We start from the raw sequence: 21173 nt of genomic DNA, 5'->3' as shown, positions 1-21173 counted from the left end.
TCTAACAATTCTACTATTGAAAATTTACCCCAAAGAGGTCAAAGCACTATTGTGTGAGATGAGATGTCAAGGTAGAAAGAGATGGAGATACAGATTTTGATGTTTTTAATCTACAGCCCTAAATATAGAGATAGTATGAGAGCATTATTTGTAGTAGGAAAAATAAATCCCTGGAAAATTGTGAAGATTTATTAGTAGGGGAATAGTTGAATATATTTTTGTATATCCATGCTATGCAATATTATGTAAAATTAAAAGAATGAGTTACAATTATATGTATTATTCTAAACTTACTATTAGGTTTTTTAAAAAGCAAATTTTAGAATAATGAGCACAATAAGATCCTTTTGCAGTAAGTCAAAGTCAAAACTTTCTCTGTGTTTGTGCATGTGAACATTTGCATGAGAATGGAGAAGATATCAAAGGATACAACAGGCTGCTCTTATTATTAATAGTTAGCTCAGTGGAGTAGGACTGGAAGAGAGGGTGAAGTAGGATCTGTAAGATAAATCACTTATAATGACTAAATTTGTTTAGAGGTACTTGGTTATCAGAGTTTTAAAAATTCAGTCTCTCTAAAATTAAAAACAAAATAAGCAAAAAACACAAAACAAAAAAATATCACAGAGAGAGTGGCCTACTATTGCAAACTTTTTACTTTGTAAAAAGAGGAAAATTTAAAAAATACTGTCTACTCTTACTATTATTTTATAAAAGAAAAGATATTTGATATGAAAAGGAAGGAAGGACACGAGCTAAACATGTTCTTTCTATAAAAGGACACTTAGAGATACATAATTGCATGCAATATGCTCTTATTTTCTTCATTTCAGTACAACCCAGTGAAAACCTGATCAAGGACCAAGTTTATGACCCACTCATTTAGCGGAGAGCACTGCACTCAATGTCAGGAAATCCAGATTCCAGCCACTCACTTCCTGGGCTTCAGACCTCTGCTTAGTCTCATCAGGGAGGTGAGTGGGTTCCATCAGGTAGTCTCTAAAAACCCTTTGTCTTGCAACATCCTATTATTCATGATTCACTTCTTACTGTCCACAATTCCTCTGTTCTTTGTTTTCATTCATTTATGCAAATACTTATTGAGCAACTGTGTGTGTGCATATGTGTGTATCAGGCATTGTGATGGCCGCAAGGAATGTTGGCATGAAGGGGCAGGTGAGGTTCTTCCTCTCACAAAGTTTGCATTCTTTTGGGGAGACAACAATAAGAAGCTAATGAATAAGTGGGGAAAGAATTACAGATTATGGGAAGTGCTATAGAGAAAATAAATATGCTGATGTGATGGAGGGTGAGTATAGAGGGTTAGGGAGAGGTAACCTGAGCGGAGTTTTCATGGAAAGTCTTTCTGAGGATTTGAGTTGAAACCTAAGAATAAACAGGCATCAGCCACGTGGGGATCCGTGTCTGCGTAAAGTGCACGCCAGACAGAAGTAACAGCAAGTAAAAGTTCATGAGTTGGTGAAGGACATGATTACTTCAGAAACAGAAAGGAGGCCAGGGAGGCTGAAGTATAATGAGCAGATCGGGGAGTGGGGTGGAGGAGGAGGTAGTACAAAAAGAGGACAGAGAAGTAGGCATCCAGATGTTGGAAGATGTGGGAAGCATTTGAATTTTCTTTTTTTTTTTTTTATTTCATCTTGTTATGGGGGATACAGAATTGCAGGTTACATACGTTGCTCCTGTACCGCCTTTCCCCCCCAAGTCAGAGCTCCAGGCGTGTCTATTCCCCAGGTCGTGCGCATTGCACTCATCATGTAGGTATATATCCCTCCCTTCCCCACCCCCCCTTCCCGAGTCAGCATCTTCAAGTGTTACCACTCCCCAAACAGTGCGCAATGCACTCATTGTGTAGGCATACCCCCATCCCCTCCCCCACCCCCCACCTCAGTCTGATATCCAATTGGTGTTGTTCCCAGATTTGTATTTAGGTGATGATCAGGGAAACCAATTTTCTGGTGAGTACATGTGATGCTTGTTTTTCCATTCTTGGGATACTTCACTTAATATAATGGGTTCCAACTCTCTCCAGGAGAACCATAGAGATGTCGTATCTTCATCATTCCTTATAGCTGAGTAATATTCCATGGTACACATATACCACAGCTTACTAATCCAATCATGTATTGATGGGCATTTGGGTTGTTTCCACATCTTTGCTATTGTGAATTGTGCTGCTATAAACATTCGGGTACATGTGTCTTTGTTAAAGAATCACCTTTTTTCCTTTGGGTATATGCAGAACCTTCCTCATATAGTCACCTAATTTTTGACAAAGCAGGAAAGAATATACTCTGGGGGCAAGAATCCCTATTCAATAAATGGTGCTGGGAGAATTGGTTAGCCACTTGTAGAAGACTGAAAACAGGACCCACAGCTTTCACCTCTCACAAAAATCAAATCACGGTGGATAACAGACTTAAACCTTAGGTGTGATACAATCAGAATTCTAGAAGAAAATATAGGAAAGACTCTTACAGACATTGGCCTAGGCAAAGAATTTATGAATTTTCTTATGCGTGCAATGAGAAGCCATTAAAGGTTCTAAGCAAGGCAACAATATGCTTTGATTTTTGTTTTAAAATGACCACTGGCTGCTGTGTGAACAATAGATGGTTGGCGTGCAGGAAGCAGGAAAAACAATTTGGAAGCTATTGCAGCAGTCTGAGAAAGAAAAGATGCTGTTTTGGACTAGCACCCTGATGGGAAGAATGGAGTGAAATGGAACAATTGGGAATATTTTGGAGGTAAAATAGACTAGAATTGCTGGATAAGATGCAGGGGATAGAGGAAGGAAAGAACCAAGGTTCACTCTAGTTTGGGGGTTGGAAACTAGGTAGAAGGCAATACCATTTACTGATACAGAAAGGACCCAGAATATAACAGGCTTTTTTATTTTTTCCCTTATTGGGAGTTTGTTTCAGCTGTGAAGAGTTCAGAGACTGATCATCCATCCAGATATAGATGTCAACCAGGTGGTTAAATATGACCCACTGGCTCTCAGGGGAGAAGTCAGGGTCAGGGATAGATATTTTAAGACTCATCAGCATATGAGTGATGTTTAAAGTCATTTAAAGAGAAAAGAGGCTGTTAGGCTTCAACTGTAGGCAGCTCAACATCTACAGTCGACCCCAGACCTATCAATAAAGCTAACGAAGAAACAGTGACCAGCAAGTTAGGAAGAAAAGTAATGGTAGCCTAGGATGTCTGCAATTTATTTTAAAATACCTCGGCATAGACACTGTGATATGATGTGTAGTCATTAGTTGCATTACTCAGGAGTTCACAGAAAATAGTAGGCTTCACATTGAATCAGAAATGTCACACCCCATGACATCTTTATCTTATGTTGACATAAGAGGCTTCACTCATATTGGAAGTGTCTCATTGGTAAAATTAGTAGCTTTTAAAATAACATAAGATATATTTATAAATAAGTTTTCATTATTGAAATTAGTTTTACTTAAGATATGTAAGATGTTTCTGATATATAGGGTTGTAAGGAATATTCAGTTTTTTGCCCAGCACATAGAAGGTGCTTAATAATTGTTGTTGTTTTCATTCCTACGAAACCAAGATTTTTCTAAAATTTCTTATTTAAATTTAATGTTTAAAACCATTATTTAACTACTCTTCTTTTGCTCTGATATCCCTTGTGTTATTTACTCTCTCTCTAAGTCACTTTAAAAAACTTCTGCTCACAGTCTGGCACACAGAATACTGAATTAACGGTGGATCTCTATTTATAAATCATCAGAACATACAAAGGGTTTTAAAATATATAGAATGTATTTCCTCCCAGGGTTGTATTATTGAATACTTAAATATTGAAAGAATGCTGAATATTGATTATGGGAGGAAAAAATAGAATGAAGTAGAAGAGCAGAAAGAAGAAAAGAAAAAATATGGTTTGTGAAAGAATGAAGAGAGGGCATAACTCACGTACATGAAAAACAAATATTTCTGTCAGTGGTCGTTTTTGCCACTGGACCACAAAAATGGACCACATAGCTCACCAGAGATTACTAGCTGGGGTAAGGAAGATGGTTGCTGGTATTTAACCACACTAAAATATTGCCCCAATAGAGCTTTTTTTGAAATTTGTAAGAGATATAATCACTCTGTGGTTTGTGATTTGAACAAACTGCCCCAGACTGAACTCTTAGCCCAAATATTGTAGCTTGATTCGTGATTTGGTCCAAACTGCTAGTGGTAAAAGATAAGCAAAGGACCCTGAATACCACAGAGTGGGCCCTTCAGATAACACTATTTTACTGGTGGAGAATATAAACACATCAAGGAAAAATAGCTGAGGAAACAGAGCTAATCCACAGAGAATTGTGAAACTGATGAGAGCTTCATATTACCCATGATTTGCCTTTGAGCCAAAATAAATGCAATATTTAGAAGTTCTTTCCCATAGGTACCTAAGGGTAAAGGGGAATTTTCACTGTGATACAAATGCTTCATGTAGGAAAAAGATACCATGATTCTGATAACAGAAAACATGTTCTCAATCTGGGTCTGTCTAGTACTTACACGAGATAAGTGTACTAATGAGTTGAAGCTGTTTGTTTGTTTGTTTTTTCTCCTAAAATAACTTTTCACCCCAAACCAACTGTCTGCATGTTTTCTTATTAAGTGTAGTAAAGAGGTAATTTAGCTGGACTCACTGCCCAAGTCTTTTTGTTGGATCTATTAGCAGGAATATCTGTGCAATACCTTGTTTAAAATATCACGTTAAAATTTCTGGCCATTAAAGTAAAGCAATCTGCTACAGCTGACTATAGCTGTGGTCTAAGGCTGTAGTCCCCAACCCCCAAGCTGGCAGATGGGCACTGGTCCTTGGCCTGTTAGGGACAGGGTTACAGAGCTAAGCTACCGCCCCCGCACCCCACCAGGTCTATGGAAAAATTGTCTTTCATGAAACTTAGGGAAAGTGGGGAGGAGAGAGGGTGAACAGCAGGAGGTGATCAGGTGGGCAAGGGAAGCTTCATCTGTATTTACAGCCGCTCCCCATTGCTGGCATCACCACCTGAACTCTGCCTCCCCCCGACCCCATGGAAAAATTGTCCTCCATGAAACTGGTCCCTGGTGCCAAAAAGGTTGGGGACTGCTGGTCTAAGGGTATATGTATATAAAGTCACAGGTTCATTCATAAAGGCAAAAGCAGTTTTATTTGTTGACATTGGACAAACTTTATGGGTTCAGATTAGCACTCACTGACAAACTGAAAGGCAATTAAAAAGCAAATGCTATTATAGAATGTAGACCTTTAGGAAGAATGCTTAGTATAAATACCTAGAGACTATTTTAAGATTCACAAAATATTGTAATTCCCACACACATATGCTTTATAGCACAGTCACTTTTTAAACATTATATTTAGTTCCTGTAATATCCTTACTGGATGGAGTTAGTGAGATTGTCACGTTCCTGTGCAGGAAAGGAGTCCTGTGTGCCATTTTATGTTCATGTGGAATCTTCTTCAAAAGTCTTTCCCTGGTCCCTTGGGGAAGCAGTTCAATGTGGTGGTCAGGAGTGGTTCCTCTGAGGCACACTGTCTGCCTTCCTTTCCCCTCCCTGTCTTTCCATCACACCGTCTGTTCTTCCTTCCCATCTGCTCGCTGTGTGACATTGGTCAGGCTACTCAATCTCTCTGTGCCTCAGGTCTTCTCATCTATAAAATAGGAGTGACAACGATATCAAGCTCTTAGAGCTGTTTGGGGATTAAATGAAATCATCCCCATGGGAATTTCAATGTTATGGATGCCTTGGTTTGTTTCCAGCTAAGGTCCACAAGCAAGAGACTACACCAAAATCCCAAGACAGAATCACTGTGAAGGAAGAAGGGGTTTGGGTTGTTAATCTGTTCTCAACCCCTGGGTCTTGAAAGTCATGAGAGGTGACTTTGTTCTCCTCTAGCATGTGTCAAAGTTTAGATACGTTTCTGATTTCAACCATTCTGGGCCTGATAGGAGCTCAACTTTGGGGAAAAATGGCCTAGTATTATGAAATAAAGAACTATGATACTGGAACTAGCTCAACAGTGATGCCAAGTGGCCGTAACAAAGGCAATGGTAGCCAAAGAATAATCAGAGTCTGCATTTCTTACTGATTTTACTGAAGGTTCAATACATATTTATTAGTACACCCACCATTAATTCAAGGTCAAAGTCTTTCTGTCCACATAGTAACTATTAAATTACAATAGCTGTAGCCTGTTATTTCAAAATACGAATATATTCATTGAACAAATTAGAATAAACCAGAAATTGCAGTATCTTCCAGTTTCTTGTCAATCAAAGTAAATTGAAAACATCAGTATTTGCTAATCTCAAAGTATACTAAAACATCTGGATATATAGAAAACAGAATAGGAGTTAGATTAATTCTTTGTCTAAATATGGACCCAGCTAAGTTGTGGGGATAAGATGATTTACTTTTCTTTGGAATAATAAAATGAAAAATTTTGAGGCATTATTGTCATAGATTGTTAATCCACAGAGAGTATAGGCATTCATATAATCATATCAACAGTATATGCATTTAGATAGCATCCTAAAATACTTTCCAATTGGTTAGTTATAATTTTTTTCAAATGTAATATTATAGTTAGCATACTTTTTTTTTTTTTTTTTTTGAGACTGAGTCTTGCTCTGTTGCCTAGGATGGTCTCAAACTCCTGGTCTCAAGCGATCCTCCTGCCTAAGCCTCCTGAATAACTGAGATTCTAGGTGCAAGCCACCATGCCCAGCTCTACATACATATTTTTAAAAGCACTTGTTGATTTTTAAAAGTTATGGAACAGCTACAATATTTGAAAAATCCTCCTTCAACTGGGTTGAGGAAAATTTATTTCAAAGTTCATTTGGAAGTATATATAAGTGAGAATACCAAAAGTTTTGGAAAAGATTTGCCATCTAAATATCTAAATGCATTACAGAATTATAGTAGTTAGAAAAGATGGCATTGGAATAGAAATAGACAGATGATTAATAAAACAAAATAGAAAAACCAAGAGATAGAACTATGCATATTCAAGAATTTAACTATAATAAAAGTTACATTTCAAATCAATGAGGTATGGAAGTGTTAGTAAATAGATGGCACTCAGAAAATTTTATATTCATTAAAAAGAATGAAATGTTAGACCCCTTACTTCATTCCTTGCCTAAATACATTCAAGATGAATTAAAGAGCTAAACAATTTTTAATTGAATAAATGTGCCAGAAGAAATATAGAAAAATGAAATTATAACCTATAGAGATGATAAAGATTTTCTAGGCAAGACACAAAATTCAGAAGCCAAAAAGGAAAATATTGGTACTTACAGCTAAATATAAATCTCTTTAATTAAAGACATCATAAATAAAAAGTTACATAATAAGCAGCAACCTGGAAAAACATATTTGCCAAAAATATAACTAAAAATAATTACTATCCAGAATATGTAAAGAATTCCTACAAGATCAATAATTTATAAAAAGTTTGGCAAAAGATAGAAAAAGAAAACAAATGCCCAAAAAATGTATGCACAAAAAAGATTGTCGGACTTACTTGTCATCAGAGATATGTATATCAAAATATCTATTCAGTAAGAATAAATTTAAAAATTAGTGAAAACTTGTACAAAGATATAGCAGATAGATGAAAACAATTTCTCTGATGCACTCTTTGTGGAACTATAAATTAATAAACCCTTTTTGCAAGGCAATTAGGAAATATCTTTTAAAATCAAAATAACATATCATTTGGTCAGGAATTTCACTTTTAGAAATCTATCCTAAAAGATAATACTTATGACATGTACACAAATATATTTCTCTAAAGACATCATTTTTTGTTGAAACTTTTTTTGTAATATTAAAAATTTGAAAAACACCTCTATTAAGATAGGATTAGCTATAACTGACAGAAAAACCCAAAATAACAGTGGCTTATAAACATGACAGAAGCTCATTCCGTTCATGTAAATGGCTGGTATGAAAACGCCAGGATTATCAGAGATCTGTCTATCCTTTTGCTCTGCCACCATCAATATGTGGCTTTTACCTGTGGTGCAGTGTAACTTCTCCAGCTTCAGTCATCTGATCCATGTTTGAGTTAGCAGCAGGAAAAAAGGAGAAGAGCATGCCCCCTCCCTTTGAGAACCAGTGACTTTATAGGATCGTTCCTCACATCACTTACGTGCCATTGGCCAGAACTTATCCACCGTCATGTGGCCACACATAGATTCAAGGAAAACTATAGGATTTAGTTAGTATTCTTGGAGTCCATGTGTCCAATAAACATTGGAAGGTCTATTCCTGAGTAAGTGAGGAAAACTGATTTTATGGGGCAACTCGTAGACTTTCTCACAGTCTAGCCATTTGCCCACCCAAATATTCACCCATGTCCTTCTTCTGACACAGAGAACACAAATCATACCTTTTCCAAGAGAGATGGTCCCAAAGTCCCACGCAGTGATAACTGCAGTGATAGCTTCAGTCTTGTGGTCTGGAAACGGCTAAAATTAAAAGTAAGCTATCCACCCCCAAACACATCCTGTATATTGTGGAACCAGATAAACATGATAAGGGCAAAGTCACCGGCCCTTAGCAATGATAAAATCCTCCTGCTATGGCTTCTGTTACTGTTACTTCTTGCTATAGCTATTGAGTTTGGTTCTCACTAATAACTTCTTCAGTGTTAGGGTTAAAATAATTGGCCTTCTCAACTCTTCAAGGAATCATACCAAGACACTCTCAGTCAACCTACATTGTAGAACTAGGCAGAGAGCATCCCATGAATGGAATTATATTTTCCTACAGATTGGCTGGCCTTATTCTGTGTACATGAACGTTCCTGTAAAAGTTTGTTTAAAGTGAAAGAAGCAATTAACACACCTCAGTTTTCTTAATTGTCTATACCATTTCCCCTAAAGTTACAGCCATAGTCAACATTCACATTCTTCCTTCTAAGGTACCACAGAAGACAATTGTATTAATTTTTATCATCAAATAACAAAGTTCATCATCTCTCCAGAATGCAGCATGTGAGTCCTCCCTACCCTCCACTTGACTGCTAAGCTAGTGATAAAATAATGTATGGCTTATGTCACAAGCAGCCATCAATTTCCAGTTAAAAATTCCTTTGCACTCAGTGTTTAGTTACAAATAACAGAAACTACTCTACCTAGTTTAAGCTGAAAAGGATTTAGTACAGGGAAGTAAGTGCTTCAGAATCATTGGAAAGGCTAGAAAAGCAATCTTTATGCTGACTCTCTAGAAATGAGATTATTCTGGTTGAAGCTAGACATGAAATGAAAGATATTCTAAAGCTAGACACCATGCAAAGGCTCAGTAATTGCTGTTTCATAAAAACCAATGCTGCTGCAACCAAGCTCACTAGCAGAAACAGCTAAAGTACCAGACTGTATTCCCAATAGATGAGTATGTCTGCTCAGTGAAAGCTAAGCCTGTTTGGAACCTGAGGTATAGGGGAGTCTGAGAAAAGCAATCTGTCATTTCTCAGCCTCTGTCATTCAGTAAAGCACATTCCAAGGTACTTGAAATGGACTGAAATAAGTCAGTGTGTAATATCTGCCACAGGACCTAAATGTCCATCTTTGGTAAAAAAGATAAATGAATTATGAAACATTCATGCTAAGAAATATTAAAATGTCATTAAAAAGAATATATACAATGAAATAGACAAACTTATAGTTAATATGTTAAGGTTAAAAATAAAATCAAGGCTGGGCATGGTGGCTCACGCTTGTAGTACTAGCACTTTGGGAGGTCAAGGCAGAATGACAGCTTGAGGCCAGGAGTTCCAGACCAGCCTGAGCAATGTAGTGAGACCCCATATCTACAAAAAATACAGAACTTAGCTGGGCATAGTTGCATGACCGTAATGCCAGTTACTTGGGAGGGTGAGGAAGGAGGATCGCTTGAGCCCAGAAGTTTGAGGCTGCAGTGATCTATGATGTCACCACTGCACTCTCATCCAAACAGTAGAGTGAGACCTTGTCTCAAACAATCAAACAAAAATAGAATCAATTAATTGTCAGGAAAAGCTGAGACAGCTGGAAACTGTGGGACAGTATTTTGTACAAGAAGCACCTATCAAGAAAAAGAGCTTCAGAAATTGTCGTTGAGGCCCCTTGAGTCTTTGCTGAGTGCTAGGTTGTACATATGTAGGGTAGAACTCAATGAAGCCAGACAAAGAACTGTAGGATGAACAACTCTCAGATCTTTCATAAGGTAGGGAGACGTTTGAGCTCTGACTATCCACTGCAGAGATTCTTCAGTCATCACTGGGGGATTCAGTAGAGACCTCAGAGAGGTCATATCTTGGTAAAGAGACTGAGGTATGCCTGAAATGAAAACTACTCTAGACATGCCATAGAAATGCCTAAAACAGGAATTAAGTGGATCAAACTAATCTTCAAGTAAGTTATCTGCCTATCAGAACAAAGCAAAATACTTTTTTTTTTTTTCTTTTTTTTGAGACAGAGTCTCGCTCTGTTGCCCGGGCTAGAGTGCTGTGGCATCAGCCTAGCTCACAACAACCTCAAACTCCTGGGCTCAAGCGATCCTCCTGCCTCAGCCTCCCGGGTAGCTGGGACTACAGGCATGCGCCATCATGCCTGGCTAATTTTTCTATATATATATTTAGCTGTCCATATAATTTCTTTTTATTTTTTAGTAGCGACGGGGTCTCACTCTTGCTCAGGCTGGTCTTGAACTCCTGAGCTCAAAGGATCCGCCGGCCTCGGCCTCCCAGAGTGCTAGGATTACAGGCAAAACACTCTTTAAAGCAAGACATCAAATACAGAAGACAGAACTCACAGTGTTACTTCACAGTGTCTAGCATACAATACAAAATTACTACACATGCAAAAAAGCAAGAAATTATAGCACATTAACCAGAAGAGAAACATATCAATAGAGATAGACCACGAAATGCCAGAGAGCATAGACTGGCAGAGAAGGAAATTAAAACAGGTATAATAAATATGCTCAATATGCTTGGGGATTTAAAAAGAAAACAGGAAATGATGATGAGAGAAATGGAAGATAAAGAAAAGAACCAAGTGAAATGTCAAGAGATGAAAGGCAGAGTGTGGGAAATGAAAAATTCACAGGATGGGATAAAGAATAAATTAGATTATGCAGACATAACAATAGAATTAATCATAATGGAAGCACAGAGGGAAAAAAGACTGAGTACCAGTGGACAGATGTTTAGCAACCTGTGAGACAATATTAAGCAGTCTAATATACCTGTATTTGGAGTTCTAGAGGGAGAAGCAATAAGTAAATTTAGCAAACCATAGGGTATAAGGTTAAAACATAAGGTCAATTGCATTTCTCTATACTAGCAACAAATAATTTGTGTTTAAATATTATTTACATAGCATCAAAAATATAAAATGCTTCACAATACATTTAGGAAAAGATGTACAAGTCTTATGCATTGAAAATTGTAAAACATTGCTGAAAGAAATTTGAGAAGCCCTAAATAAATGGAGAGATATGTCATATTTGTGGATTGGAAGATTTAATATTGTTAAGATGTCAGTTCTCCCCCAATTGGTGTATGGATTCAACTCTATTTATATGAAACCATAGAAAAGATGAATTTTATTTAAAATGAGGAAAGCAGATTAATGGTTACCAGGAGCTGGTAGAATGATTAACTGCTAAGGCCACAGGATCTTGTTGTGTTTACATTGATGTGTATATCTGTCAAAACTTATAGAACTGAATACTTAAAATAGGTACATTTTCATATTATATGTAAGTTACACTTCAATAAAGATGACTTAAAAGTAAGTCGATTACATTTCATTACTCTATCAAAAAGTAAAAACACTGGTTTTTGTTAAATAATTTATTTATGATAGCAACTAAAACTAAAAAGTGTCTAGGAATAAATCTACCAAAAGTGTGCAGCACCTCTCTCTGTGGATGTGTACGTGTGTTTTCTTCCAGTCTATCAATCTATACTTGATTCTATTTTCCATTATTAGCATTCTGGGTTTTTCTTTAAGTCCTCTGTAGTGTAAAGAGCTTTTATTTTTGTAATGGATTTATTTTTCCCTTCAGTTTGCTTTTTGTGATTTACAAGCTTTCTTTTCAAATATTCTTATTGTCTCATCATACTATTATTTGGGGTTCTATTTTTTTATCCAAGTTACTGTGTTACTTTAATGTCTTTGAAATTATGGGGAACAATGTATCTGAACTGTATATCTTTCTTTAGGTAAATCGTCATATGATGCAGATCTTTTATTTGCTTTTCGCTTATGTACACTTCAAGCATTGATGTTCAGTATTTATGATTAGGTTCTATGCTTTGCTTTGTTCTGGAATATTACTCATTTTTTAAATGAAACTGGTTTTTAAACAATTAGAGTGGATGGTATAGGAAGAGTAACCTTGGGTCATTATTGTTTTGTTTATGCTTTATTGTTTTGGAACCACCTCATCAAATGTTTTGGGTTTTTTGCTCTGATAGTTCATTTTTTTCCTTTAACTATTTCTTTAGTTTTTGATGTTTAAGAGATTGAAATAGCATAAAACAAAACTCTTAAATCGCAGGATTTTGATGCTAAGGTGTAGCAATTACTTTCCCACTTCCATAATTTATCCCACTTTTTCTCAGGAAGTTTCTCTTGTTTAGGGTTATAATTCATAGAAAATGAAGATAAGAAGTAAATATAGTTTCTCTTTCAGCTCTACATTCTCCACTATTATGCTGTGTCCAACTGAGTTTATGTAATGAACTCTTTACGTCTGCCATGATCTAGTCATACCTTAAAATCTAATCACTTTACTCAGATGTTTGGATGGGACTTACACTTTTAGGGAGATTGGCTTCCTTCTCAAATTCTGAAAAATTATATGCCAGCTCTCAGTTTTATACAGTTTGGTCCAACTTCAATGTAGTTGGCCAGAGTATCTGTTACATTTTAGCATGTAGCTATTTTCTCATTCATTAATGACAACATAAATTTTCCTTCCACTTTTCATTCATTTTTGTGTGGTAAGTTCTGAGCAAGGGAATTGGAGTAAAAATGTCTCTGAAAAATTTTATATGCCAATTTAAAAATTAATCAATCTCATAAAAAGCAAAAAAAAAAAAGTACACCAGAAAAGAATTTACACATTAAATATAAAGGTAAGGTCCTTGACAGCTCCTCTCAATTATATCCACTCTATCTTATACTGCTTAGATGTAAAGTGCTTATTTATACTTGCTCTAATCAAAAGTTTCCACAAACAGAAGATCCCTTAACAATGGGCAAGAACAACAACTAAACCATCTCCTGAAAATAGTTCTGGCAGAGACCTAATTGTTCACATTAGCTGAAGTTGAAACTAAATGGAGAATAAATGTTAAAAAAAAAAAAAAAAACAAAACCTCAGTTTTTGTTGGAATGGCAAACACAACCGTGACACAGCTCTACTTGTGTCACTTTTGTTTCATCTTATATTGTTAGCGTGTGAACTTTAAGAAAAATTATCAGTATATGCCAAAATAAGGGAATATACCCTTGAAATGATGATATAGCTCATTTATTTGAGAAGCTGACCAAATAATCAGATTCCATTATTTTCAAAATCTAGACAATTTATATCAACCCAATATAACTCATCTTTATGAAGAATGATCTCTCCAATTCCAGCATCTGCTTTCCCTCCTGGGTTCCCTATTTGCTTTGCAAGCGCTCAGGGACCCAAAATAAAAGAGCAGACGTCATCTGAAATATTTATTGGGGGAAAAAAGAGAGTTCTGGAGGACCTCAAATTGGCTATTAAATATTTGGGCCAGAAATTAGGCACATCACTTTTGCTCATACATCATTGGCCAGAACTGGTCACATGGTACCATCCAACCATAAGGGGGCAAGAGTTCAATCATACAATTGCCCATAGCTTGGAGAATTAGCCTCAGTGATTGCCATGGAGTGAATGCCCCAGAAAAAAATTAAGAGGCAATTATCCAAATATGAGATGTTTAGCAAAAACAATGTTTCCTAAACTTCGTGAAAAGACTAGTTGCTATCACATCGAGCCAATATTATAACTATTAACATAAGACAAGTGAGTAAGTAAAATGGGAGACGTCCTTACTATGAGGACATTTCAAGGACTTAACAATCACTTTTGATTATATGATGTATTTTATGTAAAAATTGTTCTTGGCAGAGACAAAGATTGGATATTGACAAGTATTGTCAAAGTTCTGATCAAGATTACATAATCAAAGATAGGGGCTCTTGATTCCTCTGATATTTTTTCTTTCATTTTAAATCCTTTGTTCAATGAGACATGCTCTTTTGCAAGAGGAGCTAAGATCCTTAGGATTTTATTCCATCATCATCTGTAGATTCTAATAATCTTGGTCTGTAGGCCTATAAAGTTGGTGACAAGCATTCTGGAAAGGTTTTTCCACATTGAAGACAATAAATATTTATGTTTATTTTTAAAGTTTCTATAGTTTTTGATTTTTGGTCAGTCAATTTCTGCTTCAAAAATGTCTTTCATTAAAACTTATCTTCTGGAGAGTTTCTAAGATATCACAACATTACTTAGATTTTGGGTTATTTTTTTATGTTTGCTATATCATACTGCTTTCAAAAATCACCTGACTTACTTGAAGTTTCTGTTGATAAATATTTTTATACAGATTAATGTAGACCTAATGACTTCGATCCCCAGAAGCATTTCTTCATTCTCTAGGTATTGATTTGCTCCTTTTTTATTACGTTATGAATTGCAATTCTTCAGAGTAATGTAAGCAGCTGTCTGTGTTACTGTTCGCTACTGATGGTCAATGAAGTTTCACTCACATTGAGATCCTCAACCTTTTTCCAAGTTATTACATTCAATTATAAAACACAAAAATTAGTTTAAAAAAAATAGGAAAAAACTCTCAAAAGCCAAAAAAGAATTTCTGGTTCTTTAAAACAATTTCTCCAGTTTCTTTAGGAAATCTCCAAGTTGTAATATTGATGATATTTATGTAGACCCTAACAAAGAACTAATTTTTTTTTTATTTCAGCTTATTATGGGGGTACAAAAGTTCAGGTTATATATATAGCCCATGCCCCTCCCATCCCCCCGAGTCTGAGCTTCAAGCGTGTCCATTCCCTAGACAGTGCACATCACATTCATCATGTAGGTATGCACCCATCCCCTCCCCCCACCCCCATCCCCCACAGTCAGAACTTCAAGCGTTTCCATTCCCTAGGCAGTGCGCATCGCACTCATCAAGTAGGTATACACCCATCCCTTCCCACCAGCCCCCACCTCTGTCTGATACCCAATTGGTGTTATTCCCAAAGGTATGGAAAATGTTACAGCAAGACTTTTGAGACTGCTCTTTCAAAAATCCTGCACTCTCTTTGGAAGAGACAAACGGAGAGATTTGAGTGTTTGAAGATTTCAAGCTTATTTATTATCCATTAATGATTAGACAGGATAAAAAACAACAACAAAAAAACCTCTTTTTACATTGTATAAATTATAGCTATATAATAGTTTTTATATTCCAGAATAAGATTCCTTTCAGAACCAATAGTTACTGGACTACTGATATTTGCTATATCACATAGTGAACATTTAGTAAAATTTCAGGTTCTTCTAGTTATTGTCTTATCATTTACATTAAATTTCTAAAAATTTTAGTCCTGAGATAATAAAAGAGCATCTTTTTAAAAAATTTTATCTTCAAAACAGTAAAAATACAAAATTAAAAAATTTGAATGAGAAGACTTCTAAAGTCAATCTAGCTCTGAAAGTCTATGGCCATCCTAATTCACATGTACACATCAAACCAATTTTCATTTACTTTGCTGTCTTGAGGACTGTTTCAAAATAAGGATGAACCAAATTTCTTTACCAGAGTTCCTGCAAGTCAAGTCATCCTCTGGAGTGGTTTTGAAAGCCTTCCAAATGTTCATAGAGTTTCTAATGAAGAACATTTACAAGCATCATGAACCCTGAACTTTCAGATATTAGAAAATATTAATACATCACCAATTTGGGGACTTCCTTAAAAGCAATCCAAATTTGTAAAAAGAAATATGCTTGAAGATAGTAATCATAATATTAGTAGAGTAGTGTAAAAGTGAAAAGTTCACAAGAACAAAGTCCATGTCTGTTTTGTAAATCATTCTGTGTACCATCTTGACACATAGCAGGCACTTGACAAATATTTATGTATTATTATAAATAGAGGATTTACATGTCCAACTACAGCACAATAGTTAAATAAATTACTGAATAATTCATTCAGCTGACTCTCATAAATTCTTTTTATTAGGAAATGGATTCTTATACTATAGTGGTGGGATATAAACTGATTCATTATTTGTGGGAGGGCATTTGCCTTTGTGTATGAAAAATATTTTTAAAATAGCATACCTATTGCTAAAACAAATTCATTTTTAAGAATTTATTCTAAAAATTATTACAATAAGTCTAATCATTTAGCTACAAAGAGGTGTATTGCAGAATTTTTCAAATTAGCTAAAATTTATAGACCTGTGATCATTATTTTTCTTTTCATTCTTCTCTATATTTTCTGCCATGTAATTTGTTGTTTATGTATCATTTTGAAGTTACAAATTATGTCAGAGGAAAAAGCATTACCACAACAATGTAACTTAACTATTCTGTTGGCTTTAGAGCCAAGAAAATAACCAAAATTTTTGAAATTTGATGATCATTAAAACAGTAAAACAAAATTTTGACCACTAATAAACAGCATTAAAATACAATGTAAAAGATTCCATTGAAGATTTTCAAAGGTGTTTTGGAAAAATTGGTTCAACCTCTCCTTTAGCCTCACTGCCATACTATCATAATTTTCTTCCTACACCCTCAAGAAATTATTTTTTTCTGTTTAGTTTTTTGATCAATTATTTTTTATTTATTTACTTTTTTAAGACGAGGTCTCACTTTGTCCCCAGGCTGGAGGGCAGTGGTGCAATCATAGCTCACTGTAACCTTGAACTCCCTGGCTCAAGGAATCCTCCTGCCTCAGCCTCCCAAATAGCTGGGACTATCAGTGTGTGCCAGCACACCTAGGTTGTTTTTTTTTTTTTTAGCATTATAATTATTTTTGTAGAAATGGGGTCTCATTATGTTGCCCAGGCTGGTCTCAAACTCCTGACCTCGGGCAATCCTCCTGCCTCAGACTCCCAAAGTGCTGAGATTATAAGCATGAGCCACTGCACCTGACCTTCTATCAGTTATTGATAGCAAAGTATTGACCTCTTCAACAAGTAATATTGAACTATCTATTGCTCTCCTTAATATTGTTAGTTAGTGCTTTATATATCTTATGGCTCTGTTGTTAAGTGCATATGTTTATAACTGTTATATCTTACTGATGAATTGACCCCTTCATTATTATGAAATCTACCTCTTTGTCTCTAGGAACACATTCTTTGTCATAAAGTCTATTTGTCTGATATCAATATAGTCACCCCAGCTCTTGCTTGGTTTAAGCTATATGTATCTTTGAGTTTAATATCTATGTCATATAGCCAGCATATATTGGGATTCTGTTTTTCAATCCTGTCTGATTATCTACGTCTTCTATTTGGAGTGTTTAATTCATTTACATTTATTGTAACTATTGATATGGTAGGATTTACATCTACCATTTTGCTATTTGTTTTCTATATATCATGTCTTTTTTGTTCCTACATTTCTTCATTTCTCTCTTTTTTAAGTAGATATTTTCTAGTGTGCTATTTTATTTCTTTTGTTTTTTTTAAACTATATATTTTAAAGTTACTTTCTCAGTGGTTTCTCTGGAGATTATAATGCACATTTTAACTTAAAACAATTTAGTTCGTATTAATACTAAATTAATTCCAATAGCCTATTAAAACTTGCTCCAATATAGCTTCCTTTTCCTTCCCTCCTTTGTTTTATTATTGTCCTACAAGTTACATATTTATATATTATAAGCCCATGAATACTATTTTATGATTATTGTTTTACGCAGTTGTCTTTTAAAATCAATTAGGAGAGAAAAGAGTTAATATTTCTCTATGTAAACATCTCTACTGATGCTCTTTTTTTGTGTGTGTGGATTTGAGCTGTCATCTGGTTGCCTTCCTTTTTAGCCTAAATGGCTCATTTGGGTATTTATTGTTAGGAAGATGTGCTAGCAACAAATTTTCTCAGTCTTTGCTTATATGGGAATGTCTCAATTTCTTCTTCACTTTTGAAGGATAGTTTTTTTGAATATAGAATTCTTGTTTGATAGTCTTTTTCTTTTTGTACTTTGAATATATCATCCCACCTTCTGAGCTCCATGATTTCTGATGAGAAGTCAGCTATTAATCTTCATAAGGAGACCTTGAGTATATTTCTCTTACTGATTTCAAGATATTCTCTGTATCACTGATAGTCAACAGTATAACTATGATGTGTCTGGGTTGAGTCTCTTCAAGTTTTTCCTGCTCAAAGATTGTTTCTTGAGTTTTTTTTCTGATGTATAGATTCATGTTTTCCACCAGTCTAAAATATTTGGGACACAATTTCTTTAAACATTTTTTCTACCTTTTCCTCAGTCTTCTTTCCTTTTGGTACTGCCATTAGAACATCTGATGGCGTTCCACAGTTCTCTGTGCCTCTGTTCATTTTTCTTTATTCATTTTTCTTCCTGTTCCTCAGAGTGGATCATCTCAATTAATTTATTTTAAAGTTCACTGTCTTTTTCTTTTAACTTCTATTTCACGGATTCTTTTGATAGGGGAAATCTGCTGCTAAATAAACCCTTCTAGTTAATTTTTCATTTTGGTTATTGTATTTTATACTCCAAAATAGCTATTTGTTGTTTTTTTTTTCATAATTTCTACATTTTTACTGATTTTTTTCTATTTGGTGAGACAGTTGTCATACTTTTCTTTAGTCCTTTAAACATGGTCTCCTTTAGTGCAGCACCTGGGTCCCCTCAAGGGCAGTTTCTATTGACTGTTGTTTTTTATTTTTTAATTTTCTATGTATGGACTAGGCTATACTATCATTTTATTTCCATGTCTCAATTTTTTGTTGAAAACAGTATTTAGATAATATAGTTGATTCTCCTTATTGTTGGTAGTTATGTTCTATAAAGTCACTGCAAATGCTGAATTAGTGAATACTGAATTATTGCTACTATGGGGTGTGTGTGTGTGTGTGTGTGTAAATGTACAAATTTCATGTAAATTATAATATTAACTCCTGAAAACAATTCATCTCGTTATACTCTATTTTTTTAGATTTTGCAAAAGAGAAAACAAGGTTCAGAAATGTTAAGTAACTTGCTTGAGGCTTCCCTAAGGATTATTGTCTTAATCCTCTTGTCATCTCTTTATGAGAGCTAAAACAAGAAGGCAAAATGAGTATTACTGTCTTTAATCTCACTTGGGAGCATGTACATTGGGCTACTCAAATTTATCACTGCTCTGTGCCATCATATTCATATGAATGACTGTGAAAGCATTTCTAGTATTAATTTTGGAGTTACAAATAAATTTTAGCAAGTAGGCAAATCCCAAAAATATGGAATCTGTGAATAGTGAGGATTGACTGTATATTGTAGCAACTCTGGAATCAGACCACCTCAAATTTTGTTATTGCTGTTTTGTTGTTGTTGTTGCTGCTGCTGCTATTTGTTTATTTGGTGACTTTCCAGAAATAATTCTGTAGTGTATCTATTCCTCGCTGCATGTGGCCATCAAAATCGTTGCTTTTTATTTATTTTTCTATCAATCAATCAATCTGTTTATTTATTTTATTGTTTGTGTTTTTAAGCCTGTATTGATCGAGTTCACCCAGGTAAGTATAGCTTAGTGGTCAGTCAATGATTGGTCAGATGTCCTTCTGTCACTAAATCTTCTACCCTTTTCTAAGAGATCTGCCAGCATGAAGACACAGCTTAAAACTTTAATCAGTTTAACTTCTGTATTAGCTTTCACTTCTTGTTTGCACAGGTTGCTAAGCTCACCAGATATAAGTAAATAACTGGGGCTGTCACCAGTCTTTACTGAACACATGCACAGGTAAACATGTCCTTGGACTTCTAGATCTCCAAGAATGTATTGGGGCTTTTCAAAACTCTTTAGGATTGTGTCATTCCCTAGATCTTTTTTTCAATTTTGTGGCCAGCTTCTTATTTGTCCTAACTGATATTGCAGCATTAGGTAGCTATAATATTAATTATTGCAGCTAATTGTACTTGTTTTTGACAATGACCTGAAAATAAGGCCTTTCTGCTGAGCTGAACTCTAAGTCAGGCTAGATAACAACAATGCCCTTGAAATAGGACTTTTCTAGAGATCTCTAAGTCTGGTCAAATCATGACAACTCTCTGGGGAATGTGGCTTTTTGCAGAGCTCCAAAACAGATCAACTCTATCCAGTGGCTATAAGGCTGACATTTGGCACAGCTACCTTGCCGTGAAGCTGGGGTGGGCATAGAAGTATACCCAAAATAAAATACCATAGACTTTACTTTGCTATGAAAGTCTTAGTTTTTCTTAAACATTTTCTACCTTGTTGCATGCCTTTGACTAATTTCTAGAGTTATGAAATGATTGATTTTGAAAATTTTTCTAGTATTTTCTCTGTTTTTAATGGAGAAGATTTTACAAGGTCCTCATTCCACCATTCTGAAAGTTCCATATCAAGTAATTATTTTTATCACTTTGTTTAAAAGCTAATGTGCATAACAGCAACCTATATCTTTCTTTCTCATCATATTAAGCTTATCTTTTGCATCAGCAGAATCAACATTGTTAAAAATGTCTATACTACCCAAAGTGATCTACAGATTCAATGCAATCCCTATTAAAATGCCAGCATCATTTTTTGCAGATCTAGAAGAAATAATTCTATGCTTCGTATGGAACCAGAGGAGAAGACCCTGTATAGCAACAGCAATCTTAAGCAAAAAGGAAAAAATGGAAGGCATCAATTTACCAGACTTCAAGCTATACTGCAAGGCTATAGTAACTAAAACAACATGGTACTGGCACAAGAACAGAGACATAAACCAATGGAACAGAACTGAAAACCCAGATATAAAACCATCCTCATATAGCCATCTAATCTTTGACAAAGCAGACAAAAACATACACTAGGGAAAAGAATCCTTAT

The 21173-nt window shown here is 35.2% G+C and overlaps 1 protein-coding gene across 2 annotated transcripts in view; it reads left to right on the top strand.

Annotated features, from left to right (window-relative positions):
* LOC138397221 (uncharacterized protein C9orf85-like) overlaps window positions 1–21173 on the top strand; it is a 360452-nt gene that overhangs the window by 181100 nt on the left and 158179 nt on the right. The window contains exon 3 of one of the 2 annotated variants that reach the window (XM_069491187.1): window positions 834–974. The exons of the other annotated variant lie outside the window; for it this stretch is intronic. Coding sequence (XP_069347288.1) covers window positions 834–886 — 53 coding nt within the window. The 3' untranslated portion in view covers window positions 887–974. The remainder of the gene's footprint in view (window positions 1–833; window positions 975–21173) is intronic. 2 annotated transcript variants of the gene reach the window in all.

This window comes from Eulemur rufifrons, chromosome 16 (assembly GCF_041146395.1).
Source record: "Eulemur rufifrons isolate Redbay chromosome 16, OSU_ERuf_1, whole genome shotgun sequence".
NCBI classification, from domain to species: Eukaryota; Metazoa; Chordata; class Mammalia; order Primates; family Lemuridae; genus Eulemur; species Eulemur rufifrons.
Note: the sequence above shows the minus strand (reverse complement) of the source record. Positions and strands in the feature narration are given on the sequence as shown.